This window comes from Accipiter gentilis, chromosome 22 (genome assembly GCF_929443795.1).
Source record: "Accipiter gentilis chromosome 22, bAccGen1.1, whole genome shotgun sequence".
Taxonomy (NCBI): Eukaryota; Metazoa; Chordata; class Aves; order Accipitriformes; family Accipitridae; genus Astur; species Astur gentilis.
Window position 1 is genome coordinate 2,417,353 of NC_064901.1, and position 26,003 is coordinate 2,443,355.

The 26,003-nt window shown below is 55.0% G+C and overlaps 1 protein-coding gene across 3 annotated transcripts in view; it reads right to left on the reverse strand.

Annotated features, from left to right (window-relative positions):
• TMEM63C (transmembrane protein 63C) overlaps positions 1-26,003 on the reverse strand; it is a 35,343-nt gene that overhangs the window by 4,074 nt on the left and 5,266 nt on the right. For 2 of the 3 annotated variants that reach the window (XM_049825680.1, XM_049825681.1), the window contains exons 2-17: positions 10,027-10,141; positions 9,533-9,753; positions 9,053-9,132; positions 7,834-7,921; positions 5,584-5,621; positions 5,020-5,162; positions 4,661-4,712; positions 4,113-4,221; positions 3,599-3,672; positions 3,414-3,494; positions 3,166-3,286; positions 2,914-3,047; positions 2,605-2,727; positions 1,933-2,086; positions 1,262-1,368; positions 337-423 (exon numbers count right to left, since the gene is read on the reverse strand). In XM_049825680.1, coding sequence (XP_049681637.1) covers positions 337-423; positions 1,262-1,368; positions 1,933-2,086; positions 2,605-2,727; positions 2,914-3,047; positions 3,166-3,286; positions 3,414-3,494; positions 3,599-3,672; positions 4,113-4,221; positions 4,661-4,712; positions 5,020-5,162; positions 5,584-5,621; positions 7,834-7,921; positions 9,053-9,132; positions 9,533-9,730 — 1,589 coding nt within the window. In that variant the 5' untranslated portion in view covers positions 9,731-9,753; positions 10,027-10,141. The remainder of the gene's footprint in view (positions 1-336; positions 424-1,261; positions 1,369-1,932; positions 2,087-2,604; positions 2,728-2,913; positions 3,048-3,165; positions 3,287-3,413; positions 3,495-3,598; positions 3,673-4,112; positions 4,222-4,660; positions 4,713-5,019; positions 5,163-5,583; positions 5,622-7,833; positions 7,922-9,052; positions 9,133-9,532; positions 9,754-10,026; positions 10,142-26,003) is intronic. The other variant, XM_049825682.1, reaches the window with a different exon arrangement.

Below are 26,003 nucleotides of genomic sequence, written 5' to 3' on the forward strand. Positions count from 1 at the left end.
GGATTGCCACAGCTGGAGCTACACAGATACCTGACCTGCTCCTTTCAGGGTCTGCTGAAGGGATGACCCCAAGCAGGGCATCACCAGCACCCTCAGGTCAGCCGTGGCAGCCTGGCAAGCTGCTCCACTCCCCCTGTCTGCCACAGGGAAGCTTTCTGTCCATGACCATCTGGGAGCAGCTCAGCATGGCTAAAGAGCAAGTGTTTTCCTCCCCACAGACAGCTATGGTTCAGTGGCTGTGGGCCTTTAGCCCTGTGGCTTGTGGGAGGCAAGGGGCCTGGGTGCAACTGCAGCTGCCGGGGAGCAGGGAGAGGAGCACGGCAGCATGGTCCATACCTGCTCAGCCCCAGCGAGGGCAGAATGATGACCATGAACACTAGGAAGAAGAAGCACTTGTGCATGGTGAGCTGATTTTCACTCGACCTGCGGAGACGGGAGGCAAGAGGAGAACGTTGCACTTTTCCAAGACAGAGCAGCCAGTGGGGAGAGAGGCTGGGCTGGGTCTCGCTCCTCACCAAGGAGATACTCCCAGCCCCAGGAAGTCACGTGCATTTGATCTATGCATCTCCTGGGGCCTTGCAAAGCTTCTCCCAGGCTAGGGGTAGTGACCATGAGGAATCTGTTGTAGTGAAAGCTCTTTTCCTCCCAGCCTCTCACCTCCTTCATCCCTGCACTCTCTTACCATCCCTTCTGGTGTAGACGCCCAACAAGAGGCAGCTGGATATCTACAAGAGGTTCAGGAGCCCCCATTTCCCCAGGAGAAGGAAGGGAGGTGGTCACAAAGCTCCTGCAAGGACTCAGCAGACCAGGCAAAGGGGTTGACAGGGGTTGAAGCCAGTGGAGGGTCAAGACAGAGAGCACGTTGTAGGAGCTAGGCAGAGCTTACTCTGCTAGACTTCAAGCACCCTGAACCCATGCCTCCACCTTGGAGGGCTGGGAGCACAGCTGGGATGTGCTGCCTGAGTCAGGGCCATGGCCAGTCCACCATCATACCACCCCTTTCACAAACTTCTTCAGACCCATCTTAAAACCAGCTCTACGTGCCTTTGTCAGCAGCCTGGAAGCGTTAAGGGCTATGGCAAGGAAATGGCTCCTTTGGGCATGGGCTTGGGGCTCTTTCCATGGAGGGCAACACCCATGGGGCTCTGTGGGGGTCTTCCACTGCACTGCCTGCCTCCCTGCAGGTTGGGTCCCATGAGTCCTACTGAGGTTCCTCCCAACTACCGCAGCCCTGGGGTAGCTCGGGGGCCAGCCCCATTACCTCGTCCAGTGCGACTCAAAGAATGCCGAGTAGTAGACAAGGAAAGGCAGGAAGACGGAGAAGGCCCAGAGCAGCAGTGTGGGGAAGAACTGGGTGATGATGGGGTTCTGCAGGAGGAGAGATGCCAGACACCCCCTCAGGAGCCCGCTGGAGCTCAGCCATGCTGGAGGCAGCTCCCCAGGCCTCCTGGCACAGGATGGTGTCTGCAACAGGTGGGCTGGGGCACCCCCTTCCTGAGAAGGGGCATTTGTTTCAGGAGATAAGAGCTTGAGGCCAGCCAAAGGCACCACGGGCATGCTCTGAGCCCCAGTGTCTGCCCAACAGCTTGCAGGTCAATAAGCAGGAAGGAGATGCACTGCTAGCAGCTCCTAAAAGCTCCTGGAGCTCTTCCCACCCCTCTCCTCTTGCATGGACACCAACCTGCCCTCCCCCATGGACACCAGCACCAAAGCTCAGGTTTGCACAGGTGCTCCAGGGCTCTGCCACTGGAAACAACAAGAAGGGGATGGATGGCAAGCAGGGGCATGACCACTCCTTGCCTTTCATCAACATCCAAACCAGTGATGGCTTGTCTTCTTGGCCTAGTGTAGAGCCAGTGCCCTCCCCCTGTCATGGACAAGCCTGGAAATGGAGACCCTTTGGGAAAGCTGGCACAGGGCCCCAGGGACTACCTTGAGGCTCTCCACAGGGTGTGTCACGTTGAACATGTCCATAGTGTTGACAATGATGGCTGGTGTGGTGAGGAAGAAGAGAAGGACGAAGAGGCAGATATTAAGGAGGATGAATCGCACCCACCAGGATGTGCCACGGACCGATAAATTCTCCCTGTGAGAGGAAAGCACGACTCGGACATGGTGTGGAGGAAAAGCCATGTGTCTGGGGCCTCCCAGCCTGGCTCCCCGAAGCTCTGCCTCCCATACCTGCACCAACCATCCTGGCAGCCATTGCTCTGAACCCACCCTCACCCCCTCCCTGCACTGCGGCACTGACACCTGCAGAGCCCCCAGGACCAGAGAATGGCTGCATGGGGTCTCTACCACCAGGAGGCTTTGGAGTCAGGCTGGAGAAATAGGAGCCTGGCCATCACCCCAAACCTCACCTGGGGGAGCCCGGCCACCTGTGAGGTGATCAGCCCAGTCACGCCTGCTGACTTCTGCTACGGCCACAGGAGGGATTCTCAGCCCTTGCCACCCTGTGAAAGCACCCTATGGATATGGCCACAGGTTCCCTACAGATACATGGGCTCCCTATAGCTATGGGCATGGGCTCCCTATAGGTAGGGGCACAGGTTCCCCACGGCTGCTTGCCCTGCTTCCTCTCTCCCTCCCACTATGGGGGTTCACCAGATGATATCGCTGGGTGCAGGGGCATAGCGAACGCCCCAGTGGTGTGACTTGACCACGGTGGTGACAGAGGACTGCTGGGGGTGCTTGCGGCAGCGGATGTGGCTGTAGTCCTTCAAAATCCTGTGGGAGGAGGGAGACAGGGGTCAGCTCTAGACCAAGGGCTCAGGACGACCCCCACACTTCTTGTGAGACCCCTCCCACAGCCCAACAGAGCAGCCATCTCCGCAGATGGCAGAGGCACTGAGGAGACAGACCCATCGCCTGGCTGGAGGACATCCCCGTGCCCGTTGCATGAAGGGCACTCACACAGCCGTCATCCGCTCATCCTGGAAGGTGACGAAGGCCATGTCAAGCCGCTTGAGTGTGATGCGGTTGCGCTCAGCATTGAACTCATCCGTGAGCTTCTCCTCCAGCTCCCCGTAGTACTGCTCTGCGTCCACCTGCGGGAGCAGCCGGGGCTCTGCTGCGCTCGGCGGGCTGAGGCATGGGCAAGCTGCCATGCTCTGCCTTGCCCGCGGTGGGGATGTGCTGCCTGCAGCCCTGCCCGCACACTCCTACCTGCTCAAAGCCACAGAAGCGGCAGCAGAAGATACGGGCACAGGGGTGGGTTTTGATCATGATCTTCCCCTCTTTCTGCGCCTTGGTGGTGAAGTAAAGCCGCCCCTTCATTGCCTTGCGCCTGCCGGGAAGCCAATAGGGGCCAGGGTCATTCGGGCAGCGGCAGACAGACAGACTGGGTCCCTCGACATAGTGGGCAGGAGCAGTGCACCCACCCACAGAGGCAACAGGGAACTGCACACACTCACCTCTCCGCATCCAGCTTCATCAGCTTGCGCACGTCAAAGCAGAACTGGACATTGGTGACGGTGCAGCTGGGATAAGCCTCGCTGTGGGCACAGGGACACAGTGGCACCAGGAGCTGGGGGACGGGGACAGCCCCTGCCACCTGCCTGCCAGCTGCCGAGTGAGGCTGCGGCACACCACTACTCACTGGAAATGCTTGATGATAAGGGAAGGGTCTGTGATCTCTTTGGGGATGTGGGTAACCATCAGTGTCCGGGCGACCTGGGGGAGGAGAAGAGGCAGAGTGCGGTGGGTGGGCAGGGGGTCTGTGGGACGTCTTGCTGCCACCCTGCTCGCCCAGCCGCTGGCAAGGCAGAAGCAAGTCAGGGCACTGACTGCCACCCCAGAGACTGGTCAGCACAGACCTCCTCAATGCCTGCTCCCAGACCCCAGGGGCATAGCCAGACACTGCCACCTCCCAGACAGATGGACACAACAGAGCTTCAATCTCAAGAGACAAGGCAGCAGGAGAGAGAGGTATGCCTCCAGGCTGCCAGGTTTTCTCCAGAAGCTGGAGAAAGCCAGCCATATCTTTCCCTGCCTGCCCCATCCCAGGCTGTTTCTAAAGCTCTCCCTACCTACTGGGACCATCCTTTCCGCAAAGCACAAAGTTGTCCATCAGCACTGAACAAGGCAGGCTTGGAGGAGGAGTGGTTGCTCACCTTCTCATTCTCTCGGTATTCCAGATGGACGGAGTGGTGAGCCATGCAGAGGATGGCGAGGATGAAATAGATGAGGGCGAAGATGCTGTGCAGCCACAGCAGACGGTCCCTGGGGGAGGGGAAGAGGGGATCAGTGAGCGCTGCTGTGGGTGTGTGGCATGCAGACCAGCCTGGCGCTCAGTATCTCACCCATGGCCACCCCCACCGCCCAGCGGGACCTTCCTGAGCCAGCTGCCAGACCCCCAACCCAGGGACAAGAGGGGCAGCATCCAGGGTGGTGGCTGAGATACTACAGAAATGAGGCCGCCCAGCACCCCCAAGAGTACTTCTGCCGGCAGTGGGGTGCAGCGAGCAATGCCAGCGTGCCAGGCACCACCACTGTGCTCGCATGTGGTGCAGACAGACACGGGCGCTACCACCAGTAGTGTGCTCCTCACATGGACCTGTCCCTGTCCCTGGCATGTGTTGAGCACCATGTCTGGGTGCTCCCAGCAGTGCCCACCACAGCGGCAGCACCCACAGCCCCCCAGGATGCGGGAGCCACGTACTGCGTCGGGATGTTGGCGATGGTTGTCCGGCCAAAGTGGGTGGGGTTGTGTCCTGCAGGGGAAGAGGAGAAGCAGGAGGTTAAGGGAACCTCATGCATGTCCATGTTTGCAGCATTAGTGGCTCTGGTCTTTGCTCCCTCCTTTTCCATCTCCCAGGTGCCCCCCAAGCCCCTGCTGCCCTGAAGCTCCCTGCCCCTTTTGTTCCTCTGTCCCACAGCTGATGGTGTGTTCCTGTTCACATGGGGGGTCCTGACGGAGGGGTTCTTCTGCCCTCTGTACAGGTGGCAGGGTGCTCGCCCTGAGGCTGGGGAAGCTTGCACCACACTGCTGAGCCATCCCATGACTGGGGAAGCACCTACCGAGGAGGTCCCCCGAGAAGTTGACAGGTAGGATGACAGCCACGGAGAGCACGCAGACCAGCATCAGCAGGACCAGGAGGTGACGCTGGAAGGAGAGGTAGGTGGTGGCATCGATCCCACACTTGCTTTGAATCTCCTCGTCCCTGGGGGAGAGGCGGGCAGAGGTGAGCGCTGGTGGTGCCACCCCACCACCTCCCGCCCTGGGGACACTGGCTGCTCCGGCCTCACACAACCCACACAAACTCATGGCATCCTGCCTGTGGCACAGGATTTGGGCACAGAGGGAATGAGGGACACAAGCAGCTCTCAGGCTGCCATCCCATTACAGGGCCGGCTCCTACCAGAAGAGGTCGAAACCCTTTTCTCTGGGACAAGGTCCAGGGGCCAGGAAGGAAGTGCAGAGGTGAGCTCTCTGCTCTCTCTCTGAGGGGGGGTGTTTTAAGAGGGCTCTCCTCTGCTGCTGGTCCCAGCAGCTCTGGGTGATGGGCCACCACCTGTGGCCACCGGCTACCCAGGGGTGCGCAGCAGCGGGGCACGGCCATGATGCCGAGGACACACACTTACTTCATCTGGTAGATGGAAATGAGCCAGGAGCAGAATCCCTGGAAGGGAAGAGAGTCGGGATGAGCCGGGAGCAACCACCCCCACCTCCCTGGTGAGGAGTCGGGGCACGACATGTGCTGTGGACACTAGTGGAGGAGGTGCAGTGCCTGGGGCCGGGGGGCTGAGCAAATGGAGGCAGCGCCCGAGGCAGCCCGGCGATGCTCAGCCCAGTGGCTTGGCCGCAGCGGTGGCAAAGGCAGCTGCCTCGGGAGGAGCAGGAAACACGGGGCTTCTCTGTAACACAGGCTCCTGGCTTCCCGCAGCTCTCCACTCTGCCCCTTCCCTGACAGTCCCTAACATGCAATGTGCTTTTTTGACCACTAACGAGCGCTGAGCTGGCACTGCCGCAGGGTAAGCGCTTGTGTAAGAGCTCGTTCCCTGTCACTGCATATGCAGTATTAGGGGTTTTCTGCCCTACGCTTTATTTTTCGTTTTACCGACACCAGAGTTCATGCAAGTTGAAGGTCCCTCTGCAGTCCTCCCGGCCATGGCTGTACCGAATAACACTCAGCTATCCGGCCCTTCCCCTTCACCCCTTTCCGGAGGGTTTATGCTGACCTAGGACAGGAGGGACCCCAGGCAGCCGCCTGTGGTATTCCCTTACCCTCCCCCGTGAGAGCTGGCAGCTTCTTCCTCCTCTACATCACCTGGCTTTAGCCATGCGAGGACCTTCCCTCCTATGCCACAGCTCAGCTTCATCTGGCGACCGCAGCAGGAGGCTTTGGAGGCACGGACATTGCTGCACCCCTGCAACAGCCCCATGGGGGCTGGACACCCCCTTAGAACAGCTGGGCTGATTTCTCTCCTGTGCCCCGTGGTGGGGCTCTGCTCTGGAGAACCATGTCTAGGAGGTTGTCCGTGCAGACTGCAAGCTCCCTGGGCTGTAATTTCTTGGGTTTTCCAGAAACCCTTTGGAAAAAACAGCATTTATCAGCTGATTTCCAACTCTAGGATCCCCATGTGCAGGAGAGAGTTGCACATTGCAATCAATAGCTTGGCTATTCATCTCAGGGTGTGAGAAATCCCGTGCCTGCTCCTGGGAATTTGTGATAGTAACAGGAATTTGTCAGGCTGCTTTTATTGCAAACTCATCCTCCAACCCTGCTGCTGGAGGGATGCTCTGGTGCTTCCCCACAGAGAAGGGCTCCTGGGCAGGAATTTGGTCAAGCTCCTCCTCCCTGGATACAGGCACCAAAACTTTATTTAGCTCTCCTGCCACATTCTCGCATTCTCCAGCAAGCGTTTTCTATCTTCAACATCTATCAGTCCTACAAACCCTCTGGCAGGTTTCCTGTTCCTGATGTGTGAAGAAAAATCCAGTACTTGCTTTTATGCTCACTACAAATTTCTCCTTAAAAGCACTCTTCTCCCTGCCTTAGTGTATTTTACATCTAACCTTGCAGAGTTTGGATTTTCCTCATTTGGGAACAGCTTGACTTTTAAAAGGATGTCTTCTTTCTTCTAATAATCTCCCTTAATCTGCTCTTTAGCTGTGCTGGCTTTCCCTGTGGTCTTTCTCACTTATTTTTTGATGAGCAATATGCATTTGCCCAGAGCATCCGCTACTGAGCCTTTAAACAGGCCTCCTGCCACCTGCAAGGATTTTGATTCTTTACCTTTCCTGCCTAGTTTTTTTTTTTTAATAAGTCATGTCATTTTTTCATAGTCACACCAGGGACTGATTTTTGAGCTTTTGCTGCCAAAAACCAGAATGAGATAGCAAAACGTGTCCATCTGTGCTTGTTTCCAGCAAAGCCTACTTTGTGCCTGGTGTGGTAGAGAGAAACAAAAGATGACTTTAAAACCCCCGCAACCCACCATGCCAGCAGAGGTGGAGGTGCAATCCAGGGGACTCTGTCCTGCCGGGACCAGAAAGGTGTGCAGCAAGGCCCTGGCCATGTATCCGACTAGGTCCCCGCAGCTGGCAGGGATGGCCATGCAGCTGGGAGATGCTCTCCCTGGCAGGAGCATCCCCTCCAAGCTGCTGCTCAAGGTAGATGCCTCAGAACAAGCCAGGACAAAGAAACCCTCCAGCTTTCCCAGGAACATCCAGCTGCTAAAGGGGTGTTAAGCAGGAAACCCTGCACTGGGGGGGTTAATTTCTCCCACCTAACTTCTGACCTGGGCTTCTAGTGAAGAGCAGGGTGGGCTGGCCCAGGACGAGCCCAGCCTGGGCTCCCGCTACCACAGACACCAGCCACCAGCACTCACCACGTCCTTGTTGTCGGCATCCAGGGGGCTGCTCTCCGATGGGGACTTCTCCTTCTCGCTCTGCTCTCCATAGAAAAGCGACGTCAAACTTTGCAGTGAGGGGTGGAGCGGAGGGTGGAGCAGAGGGGTGAGGCAGGAAAGAAGCAGCAGATGGAAGAGTATGAGCATCCTCGGAGAAGCTTCTCCTAGGAGAGCAGCCTGGAAAATACCTCCCCTCTCCCCGCAGTCCGCACTGGGGCTGGACCAGTGACTACTGCTGGGCTCAGGGCAGTGGCTGCATCTTGCTGCCTCCGCACCAACAAGTCCTCGCAGCTTCTCTGTGGCCCTGGCCCACATTGCGGTGGCTCATGGGGAATTGGCCTTAGCTCCAAGACAAGGGACTGCTGAACCAGATTTTTTTCTATTCCACTGGTGTCAGCCCTCTCAAATGGTATTGCAGTAAAAAGGAATGTAATCAGAGCTTGCATTTTAAGTCTTGATTGCCCCTTTGATCTCCCTGGTGAAGGGAAACATCACCTGTCCATTGCCAGTCTCAGCTCCAGAGCCCGAGGCCAAGATGAGCTGGAGACGGGAGAAGGCAGGAGAGAGCCTTTTACAGAGTTTGCTCCTGCAGGCTGCCCAGCCTTGCAGAGACCCCTCCTTGTGCACCCACTTGCACAAAGAGAGATGCTTTGCTGTCCTGGGCACGCCATGCTCTGGCAAACAGGCAGCTGTGGGCAGCACAGCCTGCCCGGAAATCTGGTCTGGGCTCTACTTTCACCAGGACACTGGTATTTTTTGTGGGATTCTGCACCTAGCCCAAAAGATGGGCCAGGCAAACCACCTTGGTGACATGAGGAACAGCGTTATTGCTGTGTGCCTCCCTCCTCCTACTCATTCCGAGAGAGTGGCAGGGGGAAAGGCAGCGGCTCGGTCCCCACTTGAAAGCAGCTCTTGGGCCTCTGTCCTTCCCAGGACAGTGCCCTCCCTGGCACTGAAAGCACCGTCACCAGATGGTGCCTGCAAGAGGAAATCAAAGCTGGCCTGGCCTTTCCCTCTCCCTGCGGCAGATGGTGCCTGTGCCTCCATGGGCAAGGGCAGCCAGGCCATTCCCAGCGGGAAGGAGGGACAAGAACACCTGCTGAGCTTCTCTGTGGGCCACCCTGCAGTGCCAGCCCTCCTGCCAGCCCTCTTGGAGAGGCTGGAGCCATCACCCGCGGTGGCCTCGCATCCTCCTCACCTATCATTGTCCATCAGCAGCGCCAGGCGCCCATAGTCCCAAGCTGCTTTCCGAAGGCAGGAGAAGACCAGGAGGAGAAGCTGGAAGAAGAGGGAAGAGGAGAGGTGAAGGGTTTGCCACAGGGTCTTGCCCCGTGGGGTCTCCTCACACGCCTCCCTTCTGTTTCCTCACTCATGAGCCCAAGCTCGTGCAAAACTCTTGCCTCAAGCCAAACTGCTCCTGCTCTGCGATCTCGCCACTGCTGCCCAAGTGCCACCTGCTGCCCACCATGATGTGGGCAAAGCTCTTGGTCCCCACACTCACCCCCGTTCCTCCAAGTTAGCCGGGTGCACGAGCACACAGGCCGCACTCACGTGTGGCTGTCAGCACACCCATAATACACGCACCCACCCCCTGTGCCACCACGCTCACAGCCAGTCTCTGACAGCACAGCCGGGGGCTGCGGTGCCTGTAGGCATGGCACCCTCCTGGCCCGCTCACCAGCCAGAGGATGAAGTTGATGGCGAGCACGGTGGGCACGCCACCGAACGGCAGCCCTTCCAGGACGGTGCTGCGGGAGCGGGCGCTGAAGCATTGCTCCTCTGTGCTGTTCACCAGGGCGTCCAGGAAGCTGAGCACGTCCAGAGAGGTGGGGCCAGCACCGTCAGGTGCTGGCTCCACCGAGTACATGCTCTCCATCGGTGCCGTCGTGGGGCCTCAGCCTGCAACACAGGGGCAGGGGTGAGGATGGAAAAGCCTGTGCCTGAAAAGGGGCCGTGGCTCTTTCAGGCCCTCCAGCGAGGTCCAAGGAGCTCACTAAGGGCAGGGAGGGAAGAGGACTGACTGGTGACTTTGGAGTTTCCCCAGTCCCAGTGTCTCCCAGGGAGGGACTGTGGGACACAGGGCGGGGGGTGTTGCTGAAGAGATCTCGCAGCTACCTCATACCCTTTCCCCACCCCATTAAACCCCATGCTATTTGGTTGTCTCCATCATACCTGAGACAGGTCTCTCACCACCTCTGCCCCTCAGTCCTGGAAGCTGGGTTGAGTCATGGCCACCCTGGTGTGGTCAGCAGGCAGGAACAAGAGGCTAAAGCATTCACTTGAATTTCTGAGAGTAAGAGCAATGATGATGTTAACAACTGGGCTGCTGGGGCTACGCTGGCTTCGCTCCCCACGGCCAGATATCTACTGCATGTGGAACATCCCTAAGCCCTCCCTTCTCCAGCATCACGACCTGTGTGACTCAGGAGTCATGGGACCTCCCTTCCACCTTTCCACCAGAGCAGAATTGATCCTTACAAGGTATCTTGATGTCTTCAGAAGAATCAGCTTCTCAAAACCCTAAATGCCAGGCTTCCCTCCACTTCCCCAGGAGCTGATACTGCAGGCTACAGTCCTCACTGGTATGAAATACTTAAAGGCCATTAATGGCCAAGACTGTGGCTTGTTTCCAAAACCTTTCCTACTGACATGCTTTAGGTAGGAGAGGATCCTCTCCAAACGTGCATTGCCTGGGACCCCTGAGAACAAGCATCCTACAGCAGCCAGCACAGCTGTTACTCATGGGGATGCCACAGATCTGTGTGCCAAGACAGGGCTGAATGGCTGCCGTGCTCACCAGAAGGACAGGAGGAGAGGGAACCAGCACAGCAAACACTAACAAACACAGGGTGGCGACAACAGGGCCAGAGTCTCTTCTCCTCGTGCACCTGCCATGCCTCCGTGCCTTGGAGCTCCCCCAGCACCTTTAGTCAGCTGCTCCTGGTGCCTGGAGAGCTGTGTGGCCTTCAAAGGAGGACAGCTATGACCATAGTGAGACCAACCACATTGCCAGCGTGACAGGCACCCTGGGACAGTGCGGGGTCTTCAGGGTGCTCTCATGATGATCCATTAATAGGTTGTTGAGGGATTTTCAAAATGGCAGCCAGGTTGGGTCTCTAACATCTCTTTTGAAAGGCCCTGACTTAGGATGTCTAGTACTTTCTAGGTAGATAAACCTAGAGGGCTGAAGACCCTGCTTAGGGGAAGATTGAGGTTACTGGTGTGTGTGGGAACAGATAGACAAAGAAGCATTGTCTTTGGATGCCTTGAGCAACGAAATATATTTTTAAAGTTGGCCGGGTCCAGAGCAAGGCCTTTTATCAGATGACCTCCAAGCGGGCCCTTCCAACTGCAGTTATTCTACGTCCCTATTCTTGGGGACTTTTGCTCCTGACAAGAACACCCGGCCTGCCTGAAGTTTATAAGGAATTATATATGAGTGCCTTGCCTTGCAAACATGCTGAGCACAGTACATTGTAACCAGTATATTGTGGCCAGTGCAAAGGCCACGTGAAACCTCAGCATGCTTATTAACATGTACTCCTGTGAGCTTTGTATTCAAGCCACTGGGCATTCACTCCTCTTCCTCCTTTTTATGTACATTCCAGCCACAACTGGGACCTTCCTGCAGTGCCTGCAGTCACCCAGCGACAGCTGATCCCTGCTGTAGGATGTTCACAGCCCACATGGGCAGGACAGAGGAAGAGGAGAAGGAGTCATGGTCCAATTAAGTAATTCAGGAAGTTGCAAACAAAGACAGCCAGCATCTCCAGGAACCTGGAGATGCAAAGTGTTTATGGTGGTCTTTCCCATCAAGACCAAACAGGATCAACTCTTCTTCAACACCAAAGGCAACCTGATTGAGAGGTCCTTGGGGAGCACAGAGAGAGCATGGACAAAATACCTTGGCTTAGAAAGGGGATCTTCCTGAGCTCTACATGGATTTGCTTTTGTTGGGAAACATTTACTTCTGCTCTGTCAGTGTGACAGATGGGAGACTACAGTAGCATGTGGTTTTATGTGCACTGCTGTAGCCTCAGCCTCTCTCAGACCGTGCAGCTTCCTGCTTGAGATTAGTCCTGTCCTAAAGCTTCTGAGGAGCCCAGACACTTCCCACCCCACAGCTGAGCAGACCTGGTAGGATGGGGGTGCTGGGACAGGAGCTGACAGAGGTTACACGTCTGAGACACTGACTCTCTTTGACCTCCTCGTTCAGGGAAAGTAAAGACTGAAGAACAGGGAGGTTTTCAAACACAAGAGTTGATTTAAAAAAAAAAAAAAAAGGCTCTGACAGCCTGACAAATGCAATCAGGTGGACACCAGGGATTCCCAAGGGATTTTCAACCCAAGCTCTCAAGAGGGTTGAAGAACTTAAGAACTCTTCTTGGTGCCTGCAGTTTCCAAATTAAACAGAGAGAGATGGTGACTTGCTGTTTTCTTCATTTCTGAAGCATAAATTCCAGCCTAAAGAGAAATCTCCACTGGAAGCCAAAGAGTGGCTGGGATGCATGGACCAAGGCTATGAGCCCAGCAGAACCTGAGGCTCACCCCACTCCAGGGTTAGGCTGGCATCTGGTTACCTGCATAGATGCCTTGAAGGGATGTCAGAAGCCACTGAACTACAGGCATCAAGATCCCCATGACACACAGACCCATGGCAGTCCCTGTGCATGTGGTACAGTGTCACCTGGGGCATGGGCTTCAGTGTCTGCTACAGATCTGTCCATGCTGCCTACAGCATCTTCAGTTCTCCTCATATCCCTAGCCATATATATATATATATATATATATATAGATCTGGCCAGCCCCTGGTGTCCGGAGACATCACAGCCCAAGCTGGGACAGCTGACCCTTAGTGTGGCTCCCAAAAGAACTGCCAGGTCACCTGAGATATGCTGATACCACTCCAAAGGGCATCCCAGTAGACTTCGGGCTGAAGTACCATCCCTGCAGCCAGGTATGAAGTGAGGAATGGGCTGGCAAAGCCTCCCTGTAGTGTCCTCGGTCATAGTCTGCCTCCCAGCCAGGGTTAGGAGTCCTGTACTGCGAGGCCCAGCATGGTCCCATCGCGATAACAACCCCTGAAGAGGAAACTCCAACAAGGGGAGACCCGTAGGAAATGAGTGGGCCACTCTGGCAAGCAGCAGCTGTTTGCCCTGGACCGCCTGCCTCCTGCTTGCCGCCAGGCGGCTGGGGAACCACCTGGGCCACTGGGACCTCTGGCCAGGGTCAGCCCTTTCCTATGGAGATGCTCTCAATCTGTTCTCTCCATGTGCATGTCTCCCTCCCTCCCCTCCTCCTGTAAGCAGCAGAGCCATCGCCATCTGGCATTGTCAGCTGCTAAATAATTCATTGCCTTTTTGTTAACAAGGAGAGTGTGTCTCTGACCCAGGGAGCTGTTGGACCTTCAGCAAATAAACAAGGAGACTCTTAGCAACCTCCAAGTCCTTTCCCCACCACCACCACTCCAATACCCAGCAGTAAGATCCTGCAGCTTGTTTCTAGGCACCGTCTTCACGCTCGTAGGAGGAACATCCTGCCAGAGGATGGCAGCGCGAGGGGGATTTTCACAGGGATTGGTACGGGTTGTCTTTCCCTACCAAGTCCTTGTTGCTGTTCCCTTCCGCCAGTAGCAGATATTTTGCTCCTCGTGGCCAAAAGCAATAGCTTTCTCCTGGAGATGGTGTTAGTACCTCCTGCTCCAAGCTCTCCTGCCCACAAGCCTCCCAAATGCAAGCCTTCACCCACCCAGCCCAACTGGTTCCTGTCTCTCCACCCAGCATTGCTGTTTCAGTGCCAGACTCTTACTGCACAGAGCAATTTCAGGAGCAGAGGCCACCTGAAGCCACCTGTCCAGCTCTGTCCCCTCTCTCAGGCACCTCCAACTCCGTTGCCCAAAGGGGCCCTCACATCATGCTCAGGCCTGTAACGCAGCCCTTGCGGCATATCACAGCTCCTCTGGAGCTAATCTCAAGCTCATTCTCCTGCCTTTTCTCTAGTCCCTTCACCCTCAGATACGCACGGAAACCCACCTCCAAATACCCAAACCAGCACTTTTCTAGACCGTTTGTTCCAGCTGATCTCACCTTTTATGGTGCTGCTTTTAGAAAGGCTTATGCAAATTATATAGCTGCAGCGTTACCATTAAAATAACCATTGGGAACAAACAGCTAAAAGTAAATCACGTAAATGTTCTAGGAACAGCACATGCAGCAGAAACTGTAAGAGGAGATTTCTGCTCCTGTGTACCAGGAACAGCTTGAACTCAGACCTGTAGGACATGTTCAACCTCCCTCCAACTGGAGGAGATAGGTTACTTGGTATACAGAGTGAGAGATCACACAGACACTGTAGGTCAGACTTAAAGTCACTGTTAAAACACCTAAGCTAAATTTTCACACCAGACTATGAGATAATTCAGCATTTTGCAATACTCCGGTGACAGCACTGTGACTGTAACCCCACAGCATCGCCAGACCAGTTCCTGTTCCCAGCTACACCACTGCCATTGTGCTTTTCCCAATCTTTAAGGGCCAGAGGAGGAAGTATTGCTGTGAATAACAGAGCTAGGTGGGTACCTTCACCTCCAGAAGGTGTTGGGAGAGCTTCCCGTTAGCTGTGCATGAGGCAGTGCCTCCAGATGCCAACGACGGACAGGCGTCCCTTGGCGCAGCCGCTGTCCTGGAGAAGTGACAGCAAGTGGCAAGTCAAGAAACACAGGAGTGGATAGGGTTACGGCTTGGAAAAATGAAGCCATAACAATAACAGAGACAGAAACTGCAATACATGGTCTACCCAATCTAGGTCTTACTTAGAGGAAAGATGCTAAAATAGGGTCAGAAAACAAGTAGAGCAATAGAGAAAGGCGATCCTTCTTTCTCCTCTTTGTGACGGCTGTGAATGAACAGTGAACCTATGAGCACTGCCATTGAAAGTGATTTGCTGGATAATTTCTAAGAAGCATTTCCAGTGTGTAAGGTTTGCCTTGAATATTCAGTGCCCTGTTTGTTTTGTTGATACACCAGCATATGCTTCTCCTCTCCAGTTGGGTGGGCACTAATCCAGAGAATCAGATTTCCAATTAAAAATTAGGCATGTCTTTTATGCAAATGCAATTTTTCAAAATTTATCTTTCCCTTGAAGCATCCTGCCAGCAAACTCATTTACTAGGGGATTCATGGACAGCTGGAGTTGCAAAACACCAAAACAAAGTCTTGGGAGTGCTCAGATGACTAAGTGGGCCTTCTTGGTATGCCTGCGCTCACCCAGCCTCAGCATGCTGCTCTGGCAGGGAAGGGATTACTCATTTCGGCTGGCAGGTGGGCAGCTGGGGCACAGGGCTGCTGATGGAGCTGCCTGTGGCCACGCGAAGCCCGCAGAAAAGTCAGGCTGAGCAGCCAGACTGTGTCTCCTAGAAAGCAAGCATCACAGCTACCTGACTGCCTCTGCATCCTTCTTCCTTCACAAGATGTGGCCAGGCTGTGGGAGGAGAAAACGAGGACCACTGTAGTGGGAAGATCAGGTTCATGCTCTGGTGTGTCCAGGACCGGGCAGGGAGGAGAACCTTCAGTGTCCCACCTTGTGGGACTGCAGTGACTGACCTTGCGGGACTGCAGTGACGGGGAGGCCAGGAAACCCAAGTCACTGCCACTGACTCAGCACGACTAACAAATGACCTTGGGCTGGGAAAAGGCTCATCAACACCCTGTGCTGAGCTCAGCACACACACCGCCAGAGGCAGTTTTGGCACCAAAGGCCATGGTGACCTCTCTGTCCCTGTAGCTCGGTGCACAGAAGAACAGGCACACCACAGGCCATATACATCCCTGAGGGGGACGAGCACAGAGGGGATGGGACCGCAGACACAGCCCTCCAAAACCCTGTGGGGGTCCAAGGAATTTCTCCCTCGCTCTGCCTCACCCTTCCCTCTTAGGGTCACGGCCTGCAGGTCCAAAAAGCAAAGAGAGAGTCAGGATGCTGGTGGCCTGTGGGGCAAGCGGGTGTGGGGCAGCGGCATCCCTGGACAAGGCTTTTTGCACCACCTTCAGCATCTTCAGGGCAGGAGCCTGCACAGAAGACCAACCCCACCGTGACACTGCCTACCTCCCTGGGGCTGTGACCCACAGAGACTGGAGCCAGACCCCGCTGGGGAGACAAGGCGCTGGATGAGAAGAGATTGGTAGCACCAAGACTGACACTGGTGTGAATGCTGTGCCCACGCCCTCCTAAGGCCACAGCACAGACAACCCACCAGCAGAAGACCCTGTCCCATCACAAGTAGGACAGCAGCTCCCTCACACGGGAAATATACCAGCCTGTCCCATTAGTCTGCCAGAAACCAGATGCATCTTCCAAACAAGGAGAACCACATAATGGGTGGCAACCTGGCCGGTGGGCTACGGAGGCTGAGATCAGTAAGGTTCGGAGGCAAAGGACCACTCTGCAGCAACTGATGACTCCTAAAAGGTACCTGCTCAAAGACTAGTTTTGTCATTGCCAATGAAGATATGATTACCCAGAGAGGTCAGGAGGACTTGGCAGCTGGTGTCCCTTGTTCTCATATCACCCACAAATGACCACAGGTGCTGGGGTGCTCATGAGGATGGTGGGTATGAATGTGGGAGTGAGTGGGATCAATGAGAAAATGACTGTGAGCACATGGCTGAGTAAAATAAACCTGCTTAAAGATGGTGGAAATAAACATAATCTTCCCCACCCATAAGCTCTAGCACTGCTCTCCCATGGAGGGGCATGAATGCCCTCCAGGCTCACTGCCAGCCAGGGCAGGATGATGGAGGGGAGCGGTTGGCCCATGAGCCCACCCCGGCCCTGGGGATGCAAACCCCCACAGCCAGCCCCTTCCCCTCAGCGGTCAGCCCGCCTTCGGCACCGCTGCTCCCGTCCCCAATGTTTCATGTGTCCTCCCAGCCTTCTGGGAACTTCCCACAGAAAGGGATAGTGGGGAGGCACAGGAACCCACCGTGAGGGACCACATGGGCAGCAGGATGAGGGAAGAGGCGTCTGTACCCGGGACAGAAAATGTGTGTCCTCCTCCCCACTCTCCTCACCCAGCACTCCCAACCTGCCCTGCCAACACTGGCCATCTAAACAACATAACCCACCAGGAGGGTGAGACTGTGACCCCATTTTGAGAAGCCAAGCAAGTTTTTCTGCTCTCAGGAGTGGCAGGTTGCCACCACCTTTGGGAAACCTTGCACAGGGTCATGCTGCCCCAGGGACTCAACTGAAACCAACACTGCATTTGAGAGCAAAACCCCCCCCGCCATGTCCCCCTGCAGTGGCTGCCGCATCACTCCCAGCTCCTTGCCCTCCCCTCCTTCCCCAGCACTGCCGTGCAGACCCGGGGTGGCCGCATTTTGGCATTGGGATAGACTCAGCTCCTTGTATGAGGTTTTTGAACGAGAAGGCGTACCAGCCCCCAGCCTCCAGAGGGGCTCTCTGCAGGACAACGTTTGTGGCCTTCCTCTGCAGTACAGCAGCCACCTGCACAAGCCCCTTCTCCTGGAGGGACGCCGTGGAACAAGCGGGGCAGCACTGACTCACTGCAAAGCTCCTCAGCGTGAGAATAAAGCCAAACCTCGGGCAACCGAGAGCAAACGGTGCTTACAGCGAGCTCTACAGCCAGGGAGGTTTGTTTGGGCCGGCGTGTGGGAGACACTGTGCACAGAGCAGCTCTTCTCCAGCACATCCTCCACGCATGTGCGAGCCAGCGGCTGCTGGAGCCAGCGCACGGCAATTGGGAAGGAAGAACCGGAGCAGAGTTTATTCATTCCACCTCCAGCCCTTTTTGCCACATTTGACTAAGCTGCCACTGCAGGCTGGCTCTAACCGATGTTTGGTTTGTATTTCAATATCCCCCTGTGTACACAGTGTGCTTAGCTCCTCACACCGCACTTTGTGTGTGCAAAGCACCGAGCAAATGTGAGCTAATTGGGCTGCAAGCTCCCAATGGCAGGCGTCCATCACTCATTCTGCATCATGCACCCTTGCTTTCTGATAACGCTTAAATCAATTCTCCTCAGCACAAAGGATTACCCAGGCCAGGCCCAGCCCAAGCACAGGGCAGGGAGCTGCCTGGCTGCTAGTGGGCAATGACAGAGAGCAGAGAGCCAGGAAAGGGGGCTTATAATAAAGATGGGGACAGACTTTTTAACAGGGCCTGTAGTGACAGGACAAGGGGTAATGGTTTTAAACTAAAAGAGGGTAGATTCAGACTAGATATAAGGAAGAAGGTTTTTTATGATGAAGGTGGTCAAACATGGGAACAAGTAGCCCAGAGAGGTGGTAGATGCCCCATCCCTGGAAACGTTCAAGGTCAGGTTGGATGGGGCTCTGAGCAGCCTGATCTAATTGAAGATGTCCCTGCTTATTGCAGGGGGGTTGGATTAGGTGACCTTTAAAGGTCCCCTCCTTCAGCACCTTCAGGGCAGGAGCCTGCACAGAAGACCAAAACTTTTCTATGATTCTATGAAAAAGCCAGGCTAACTGCAGGGGATGAAGACCCAGGTGGCTCACAAGTGGGAAAGAGGCAGGGAGTCACCCCAGGGTTCTCAGTTAACATACATGCATGGACACACACACATTCAGGAAAACAGTGTTTCAGGAAAAGAGTGAAGAGGAGGTCCCTGCTCTGAGCTGGGCTGCTGACGGCTGTTCATAGTCCCCAGAGCAACCCCCACACTTGCAATTAATTAACAAAGATACGTGCAGATGGGGACAACTCTAGCCCCTGCTGCCTGCGTGACTGAGGGCCACCGCAGCAGCTGGCCCTAGGGAAGGGCTTGAGCTTCCCCGCAAAGGGTACCCCTGGGTTGCTTATTGCCTGCCAGCTCCAGGACCACAGCATGCTGTGCCCACGCACAGCCAGCCCGGCAGCAGCAGCTCCCATTTGGCATTGAAGGCCAAGGCAGGCACCTCTAAGCAAGGCTGCAACAGCGGTGGGACGTCAGACATTTACAGGCAGATTGCTTCTTCCTCAACTCAGGTAACCATGCTCAAACTGAGGAGGATTTTACGGCCCCTGTGAAGGAAACTGCCACCTCTGCTGGGAAAAACACTCTCTTGTGGAAACCTATATGGAAACCAGGAGCAGCTGTGCCATGGTCGGGAGCCAGCCCAAAGCTGTCCCTGCGGGTCACGGGCATCTTTCACAGTGCCACAAGGTGCCAGGAGCATTGTGGTCCCTGGAGGTGGGGGAAGAGGCAGGATGGAGGTAGGGGAAAGGCAGTTCTTTCCTCCCCAAGTCCCTTCCACTGCTTGGGGAGCAGGGAGCTGTGGGAGGTGGAGATGTGAGCGAGAGATTTATCTGGTGCCTTTTATAAAGCCACCTGCTGCAGAGAGACCGTCAGCCATGGGAGCAGCCAGCACAGCTACGCCATCACCTGTGAGTGGAGGGAACCTCACCCCAGGGCAGAGGAAGAAGACTGGCGAGGAGAGGACTTGGGCTGTGCATGAGGGGGACGCAGACCGGGAAGCCCAATACCACACTGCTTGGACCAGGCAGCTCCGGTGGCTTTGCAACCCAGTGTCCTGCCCAGCCAGGATGGCATGGTGTGCTTGGGAATGGCAGGGACCTCACCGCTGAGCTGGTGGAGAAAGTGGACGCATTTCAAGTCCCCTGCGTGGTTGCTCTCAGCTGCTGAGCTCCAGCCAGCCCTTCTCGCAGCCTGCTGTGCAATGCGGGGGGAGTGCGGGCACGTGGTGAGCTAGCAGGGGTCTGGCACCCATGGTGCTGGGCCCAGCTCCGCTCTACTCCAGCCTGCTGCTGCCTGATACGGACACGGGGGCACCCTGCCACTGAGCACCCTCATTCCACAGCCTCCCAGGGGCCAGTATAAGTTGGGCAGGATCATGCTTGTCCCATTAATCCCCTTCTCCTTGGGCCACCTGTGCAGCTCCCTCCACACTGCTCTGGGGGAGGCCTTGGCACCGGGCTGCTGCCAGCCTCCCCCTCTTCGCTCATCCCCAGCTTCGAGCAGCCACAACGTCCCCCACAGCTGATTCTGCAGCAAGAGCAAAGAAACACTCCTGCCCTGCCCAGCTCCCCTCTCTGCAAGCACAAAAGCTTCTTCTTGAGAGCAGTGGGTTACAACACTAGATATATACACACACACACACACACACACACGTAAAATACAATTTTAGAGCATCAGCAGAGCTAGAACATCTCTACTGCCTGTGCTCAGTGCCAGGAGCAGAGCGAGGTTTGGGCTACAGCAGGAGCCCACAAGCACACCATTTGCCAATCCTGGCCTCGACAAGGCTTTCCTCCCACCTCTGCCCAGCTTCCGAGCAGATTTGGGTAACACCAGACAACCGGCATGAATCACACCACCCTGGGAGCATGGGAGCTGGCAGCTCAGCAAAGGCTCCTGCACCAGCGGGTTGCACAAGCAGGGACGCCCTGACAGCCACCACGCTAGCTGCGTCCAGCCGTGCCAAAGGGATTAGCTCTCCGCATACCAGTTTGAGTCAATAGCGCATCAAAGGGAAGGGGAAGACTTTGATGGTGAACACAGGGGCCTGCAACAGAAGGACAAGGAGAGAAGGTGCTCCCAAAGGCGTGACTCAGCCACCTCCATCCCCTGGAGACGTATCCATAGGGGACCCTCCAAATTGCCACCTATCCCCCTGTGTGCAAGCAAATTTGGTCCTTGAAAAGGAGGAGGGAAGAGACTGAACCCTTCTCACGGTCTCAACACCAGATTGCACTGCCTTTGCCTGGGCCGTGGGCCAGCCGCCTGCCCTCCCACCAAATCCTGGCCCCGTGCAGGGCCAGCCCGCGCTGCTTTTCGCTGGGGCAGCGGAGGGAGCACACAGTCAGTCTCCATTGCTTGCTGGGGCACACATCCAGCCGCCTCTGCAGCCCATGCAGCCTTTGGGGGAGATCAGAGGAAAGCTGCTGCTGCTGTGGCCAGGAAGGGAGGCAGCTCTCCCAGGTGCACGTGGAGCTGCAGACACGCGGCTCTGCAAAGCACCGACTGTTCCAGCCTCCTCCCGGCACAACTGGTGCTCACCCACACTGACAAGACAGCTCATCCCCATCACTCCCATTGCCTCCAGGGAATTCCCCTTGCGCAGGAGACCTGAGCCCAGCCCCAGCCACGTACCTGCTGCAGGGCAGAGCAGAGCCAAGCAGAGCAGAGCAGACAGCCCATCACACCCACCAGCCTGCTCTTGTCTCCTCCATGGAGGGGACCTGGGGAGTCAAATGGCCCCGAAGCATCAGAGATAACAGAGAAATCACGGGGCTGTTGGGACGAGCACATCAGTGCATCCAAGCCAGCAGGAGTGGGGACAAGATGCATGACAAGGACTGGGGTTGAGGATCCCCCCAACACACACCTACCGCAGGTGGGTGGCCCAGCATACGGGGGTGAGCGGGGCACAAACAGCACGCAGCCTCTGCTGTGCCAGTGCCCCAGGCTGGCACTGCCCGCACCCACCACGCTGCCTTCCTACCCGGCTCTGGCTGTGCCCACGGGTCAGCACCTGCCCACAGCCAGCACAAAGGGCATCGGGAGTGATGGATGTGATGGAAGAAAACACAAGAAATGGTTTCCTTCCCTCCAGGCAGACAAGGAAGTGTCACATCTGGACATGTACAGCAGCCAGGCTGGGAAAGGGACAAGGCATGGGGAGGAGAGAAGCCGTGGGCCGGTAGGCGCAGCATCGCCCAGAGGACGTGGTGAGACAGATGGCAGATTTGGCAGCAGGGTGGTCACGGAGCGACCCGCAAGCTCTTCCTGCTGCAAGAGCAGACAACACAACACTGCGTAGGGGCTGTCGGCCCCACCTGGTATGTTTGCGGGAGGTCGCATCCTTTCAAACTCACCACATCCAATAGCCAGCATCAGAGATGCTCTGTGGGCAAGTCAGCCTTGGAAAAAGGCTATCTGGGATCAGGGGAAAAATGGGAAAAAAGACCAGGATGGCAAGTTTTAGGGGCAGGGAGGCAGAGAGATTGTCCCTGGTTTCTCTGCACAAGCCTGCCTTTCCTGCACACAGGGCCACACAGCCAGGCTGGTGCTTGGGGAAGGGCTGGCAGCCCCTGTGCCCCTGTGCCCACCCTGCCAGCCATGCCCAGGCAGCCACCCCCTGCCCTCCACAGCATGACCGCTCTCGTGGAAGAGAAAAGGAAAGGAAATTAAACATGAGATGCTGCAGCAGACGGCTGCAAAAGGAGCCTCCCCAGGCCTGTGCCCCTTTGTTCCATGGTGCTTTGGGCACAGCAGCATCAGCACCAGGAATAGAACCAGCCTAAGAGATCTGGAGGCCCAGGCAGGGAGCAGTGTCCCAGCAACAGCCACTGCAAGCCTCTCCACAACCCGGTAGCTATTGAGGCCCTGCCACAATTAGCAGGAATCAGACAAGCTCTGTGTCTGTTTTGGGAGAGATGCTCAGGGATGCAGCATTGATATGGAGTGGTTTTCACAGTGGCTGGCTGTCCTGGCCCAGCCCCAGCCCAGGTCCCTGCCTTCTGCCTGGTTTTGGATATGCTGTTGTCCCTGCCTGCATCCCCACCCAGCACATCCCAAACCTGCCACCATGAACGCTGCTCTTGCCTGGCTGGGCTGGCCCTGCAGTGAGCGCCCTGAGATCCAGTACTCGGCCTCTGCAGCACCAGCAAGGCATTTACTAAATAAGCCAGGGTCATCACCCGCTACATGTTGATTAAGGGGCAGTTTGGTGCACACTGTGCTGCATAGCTTCCATCCCTGCTCTGGGAAGCATCTCCCCACCTGGAAACACAAAGAGTCTCCAGCCAATTTGAGAAACCCAAGGTGAGAGTGCATGAGACTTCAGCACAGCCACCACCTCCCAGCCTGGCTCCCTGTGGCAACCACCGCTTCCAGTAAAGCATGGGCACATCCCACCCTGAAACACCCCTCTGCTTCACCAGTGCCAGCACCGCACCTGCACTTCATAAGAGACAAAAAACCATGCAACCGCAGATGCTGCAGAAGCTCTGGCTCATCCCGACATCCCTGTGCTGACCACAGCACCGGCAGGGTGAGCAGAGCTCTGCACCCACAGCCAAACCCTCCTCCAGAGCAGCAGGGATCAGTATGTAAGCGATGCTGAATCCCACACTGTTGCCCCTTCCCTAGGGACAGGACCACCTGCAGGACACCTCGGTCTCCAAATCCTGCCTGGCTGCTTTCTATGCTCCTCCTGGCAGCACAGCTCCGTCGCAGGGCACATGGATGTCATGCTGGAGGGAGGGGACCAAAAAAAGGACCAAGAGCCAGCTGTGAAGAGCCACAGGAGGGCACTGGGAAGGCTCCTCCTAATGCTCACCATGGCATGAAGAGACCCTGTGCTAAATGAGCTGCAGGACCAGCCCAAACCCCAAGAGCGGGCTTCAGTGATGCCACTGGCACTGCGCAGAGCACCAGGCTGGCAACGCACACAGGCATGGCCGCAAAACCCAGCTACCCGGATTAGCTCTGTTCAATGAGGGAGCGAGACACCATCCTGCTGACACGAACGCCCTCCCCAATTCCCACCTCTCAACCAAGATGAGCTCCAGGGAACAGAGAACTTTCCCCAGCATGTTCAGGGAGCAGGCAGCCAGCCTGCAGCACCAAGAGCAGGATCGGACCCGAAGCTCAGCAGGTCCCATCACACACCTGTGCACACTTTCTCCTGCCCCAGGTAATAGGGATGGGGAGGACACAGTGCTGGCAAGGCAGGCTCCCATGGGCAGCCGGGGACATGGAGGGACACACCTGAGCATTGCTCCCAGCTGGGACTTTAAAGGCTACAGATGTACAGAAACTTATTCTGCCCTCGGGATATTTTCCACAAAAAATCCCAAGCCCAAAGAAAATGTAGAATGAAATCCCTTCTCTGCTGAAACCAACTGCAACATGCCTTTCACAAGGGCCAGAAATTCACCTCCTCATTATGGAGGGAAAGAAACCCTTGAAGTTTGACTCTGTGCAGGGACTGTCCAAATAAACAGTCGGTCCCTCAGACGCAGCTGCTGGGGTGAAAGAATCCTGAAACCTAATGATTATCCCGGAACACACATAAAGCTGTAGTTGTGATAGTGTACATACATACCCAAGACAAGGCTTAGGGCATGGTCATAGTTTCTATAAGTCCAATTACTAAAGATTTGCATAGCTAGGTTTATCCAGCCCAGTGTGTAGGATGTCAGAGGACTGCATGTGCAGAAACATCCACCCCCTGACTTTCCTACAATGACTGAACTAACCTGAAATTCTTTAAAATGCACCATTCTCAGGAGGTGGCCCAGCCACTGCAGCTGTTATTAGCAGTATTCACTTTGTTGGGTTGTGTTTTTTTTTTTTTGTTTCTGAACAAGGAAGAATTTGTTGAAATTTCATGGAAGAAAACACAAGAAATTAAAAACTCAGGTGAAAGAAAATTAAACTTGATGAAAACCTCCCAACAGAAAAATCCAATGAAACTGCCTGATGAGAAGATTAGCAGCAGCGTAGTATGAAAGGAAGAGGCAATAAAGAGGACTCGGAACCAGAACAAATAAAAGAATTATGACTTTTGGAAACATATACCTGACTTAAAAGTAATCAGATTTTGTCTGAACTAAAAACTTTTTAATTTAAAAGACAGCCTATTTAAAACTGGGAGTTCTAACAACATACATGCTAAGACCTCAAATCACTCTCATCAGTGAAAAATAAGTCAGTAGAAATTCATGCAGTATGTCCTTGCTGCCAGATCCGCTCAGTGGCTGAGCACCTGGAGCTAAAGCCTGATGAACTGCAAAAGTGGCTCTGACAGCAGCAACCTCTTTGAAAGCAGAGGGAAAAAAGATGTTTCAATTAATTTAGTACACTGATAAGTTTAGTCAGAGTTCAGAAAATTACTGCAGGTTAACACAGGAGAGCCTGGTTCCTTTTCCAAGCTCAGCAAAGATTAAGTGTGAGAGGATACTCTCTACTAGTTCTGAATTCTTAAAAGACAGAAATATGCAGGTTATATCACTGGTTATATTTTACATCTCCTATAATAAAATTATGTTGCTATAATCCCGAAGTACCTTGACAGGCTTGAGAGGTGGGCCTGTGTGAACCTCCTGAAGTTCAACAAGGCCAAGTGCAAGGTCCTGCACATGGGTCAGGGCAATCCCAAGCACAAACACAGGCTGGGCAATGAGTGGATTGAGAGCAGCCCCGCGGAGAAGGACTTGAGGGTGTTGGTTGACGAGAAGCTCCACATGAGCCAGCAATGTGCATTGTAGCCCAGAAAGCCAACCGTATCCTGGGCTGCATCAAAAGAAGCATGACCAGCAGGTCGAGGGAGGTGGTTCTCCCCCTCTACTCTGCTCTCGTGAGACCCCACCTGGAGTACTGCGTTCAAGCTCTGGGGCCCCCAGCATAAGAAGGACACGCCTCTGCTGGATCAAGTCCAGAGGAGGGCCACAAAGATGATCACAGGGCTGGAACACCTCTCCTATGAGGACAGGCTGAGAGAGTTGAGGTTGTTCAGCCTGGAGAAGACTTTGGGGAGACCTTATAGCAGCCTTCCAGTACCTAAAGGGGGCCTACAGGAAAGCTGGAGAGGGACTTTTTACAAAGTGATAGGACAAGGGCTAATGGCTTTAAACTGAAAGAGGATAGATTTAGGTCAGATGTAAGGAAGAAGTTCTTCACTGTGAGGGTGGTGAGGCACTGGAACAGGTTGCCCCGAGAGCCTGTGGATGCCCCATCCTTGGAAGTGTTCAAGGCCAGGCTGGATGGGGCTTTGAGCAACCTGGCCTAGTGGAAGTTGTCCCTGCCCATGGCAGGGGGATCGGAACTAGGTGATCTTTAAGGTCCCTTCCAGCCCACACCATTCTACGATTCTGTGATTCTATAACATAGTATTACAGTAATACAATATAGTATAGTAATATAGTATTGTTAAATTCATTACATATACAAATAATGCTTTCATAAACTTATTCTTTTTTCTTTTGTGGACTCATACATTTTAAGCAGTTTTACTTAACCAACTAGAAACAAGTTTTTAAATGCTTGCTTTCTGCATTTTGAATTGGATTTCATTTTCCACGGAAATACAGCTGGACCAAATTTATAATAAATAATGAAGTGATATCTAATAAAGAAATGTGTCACTCACCATTTTCTAATGCA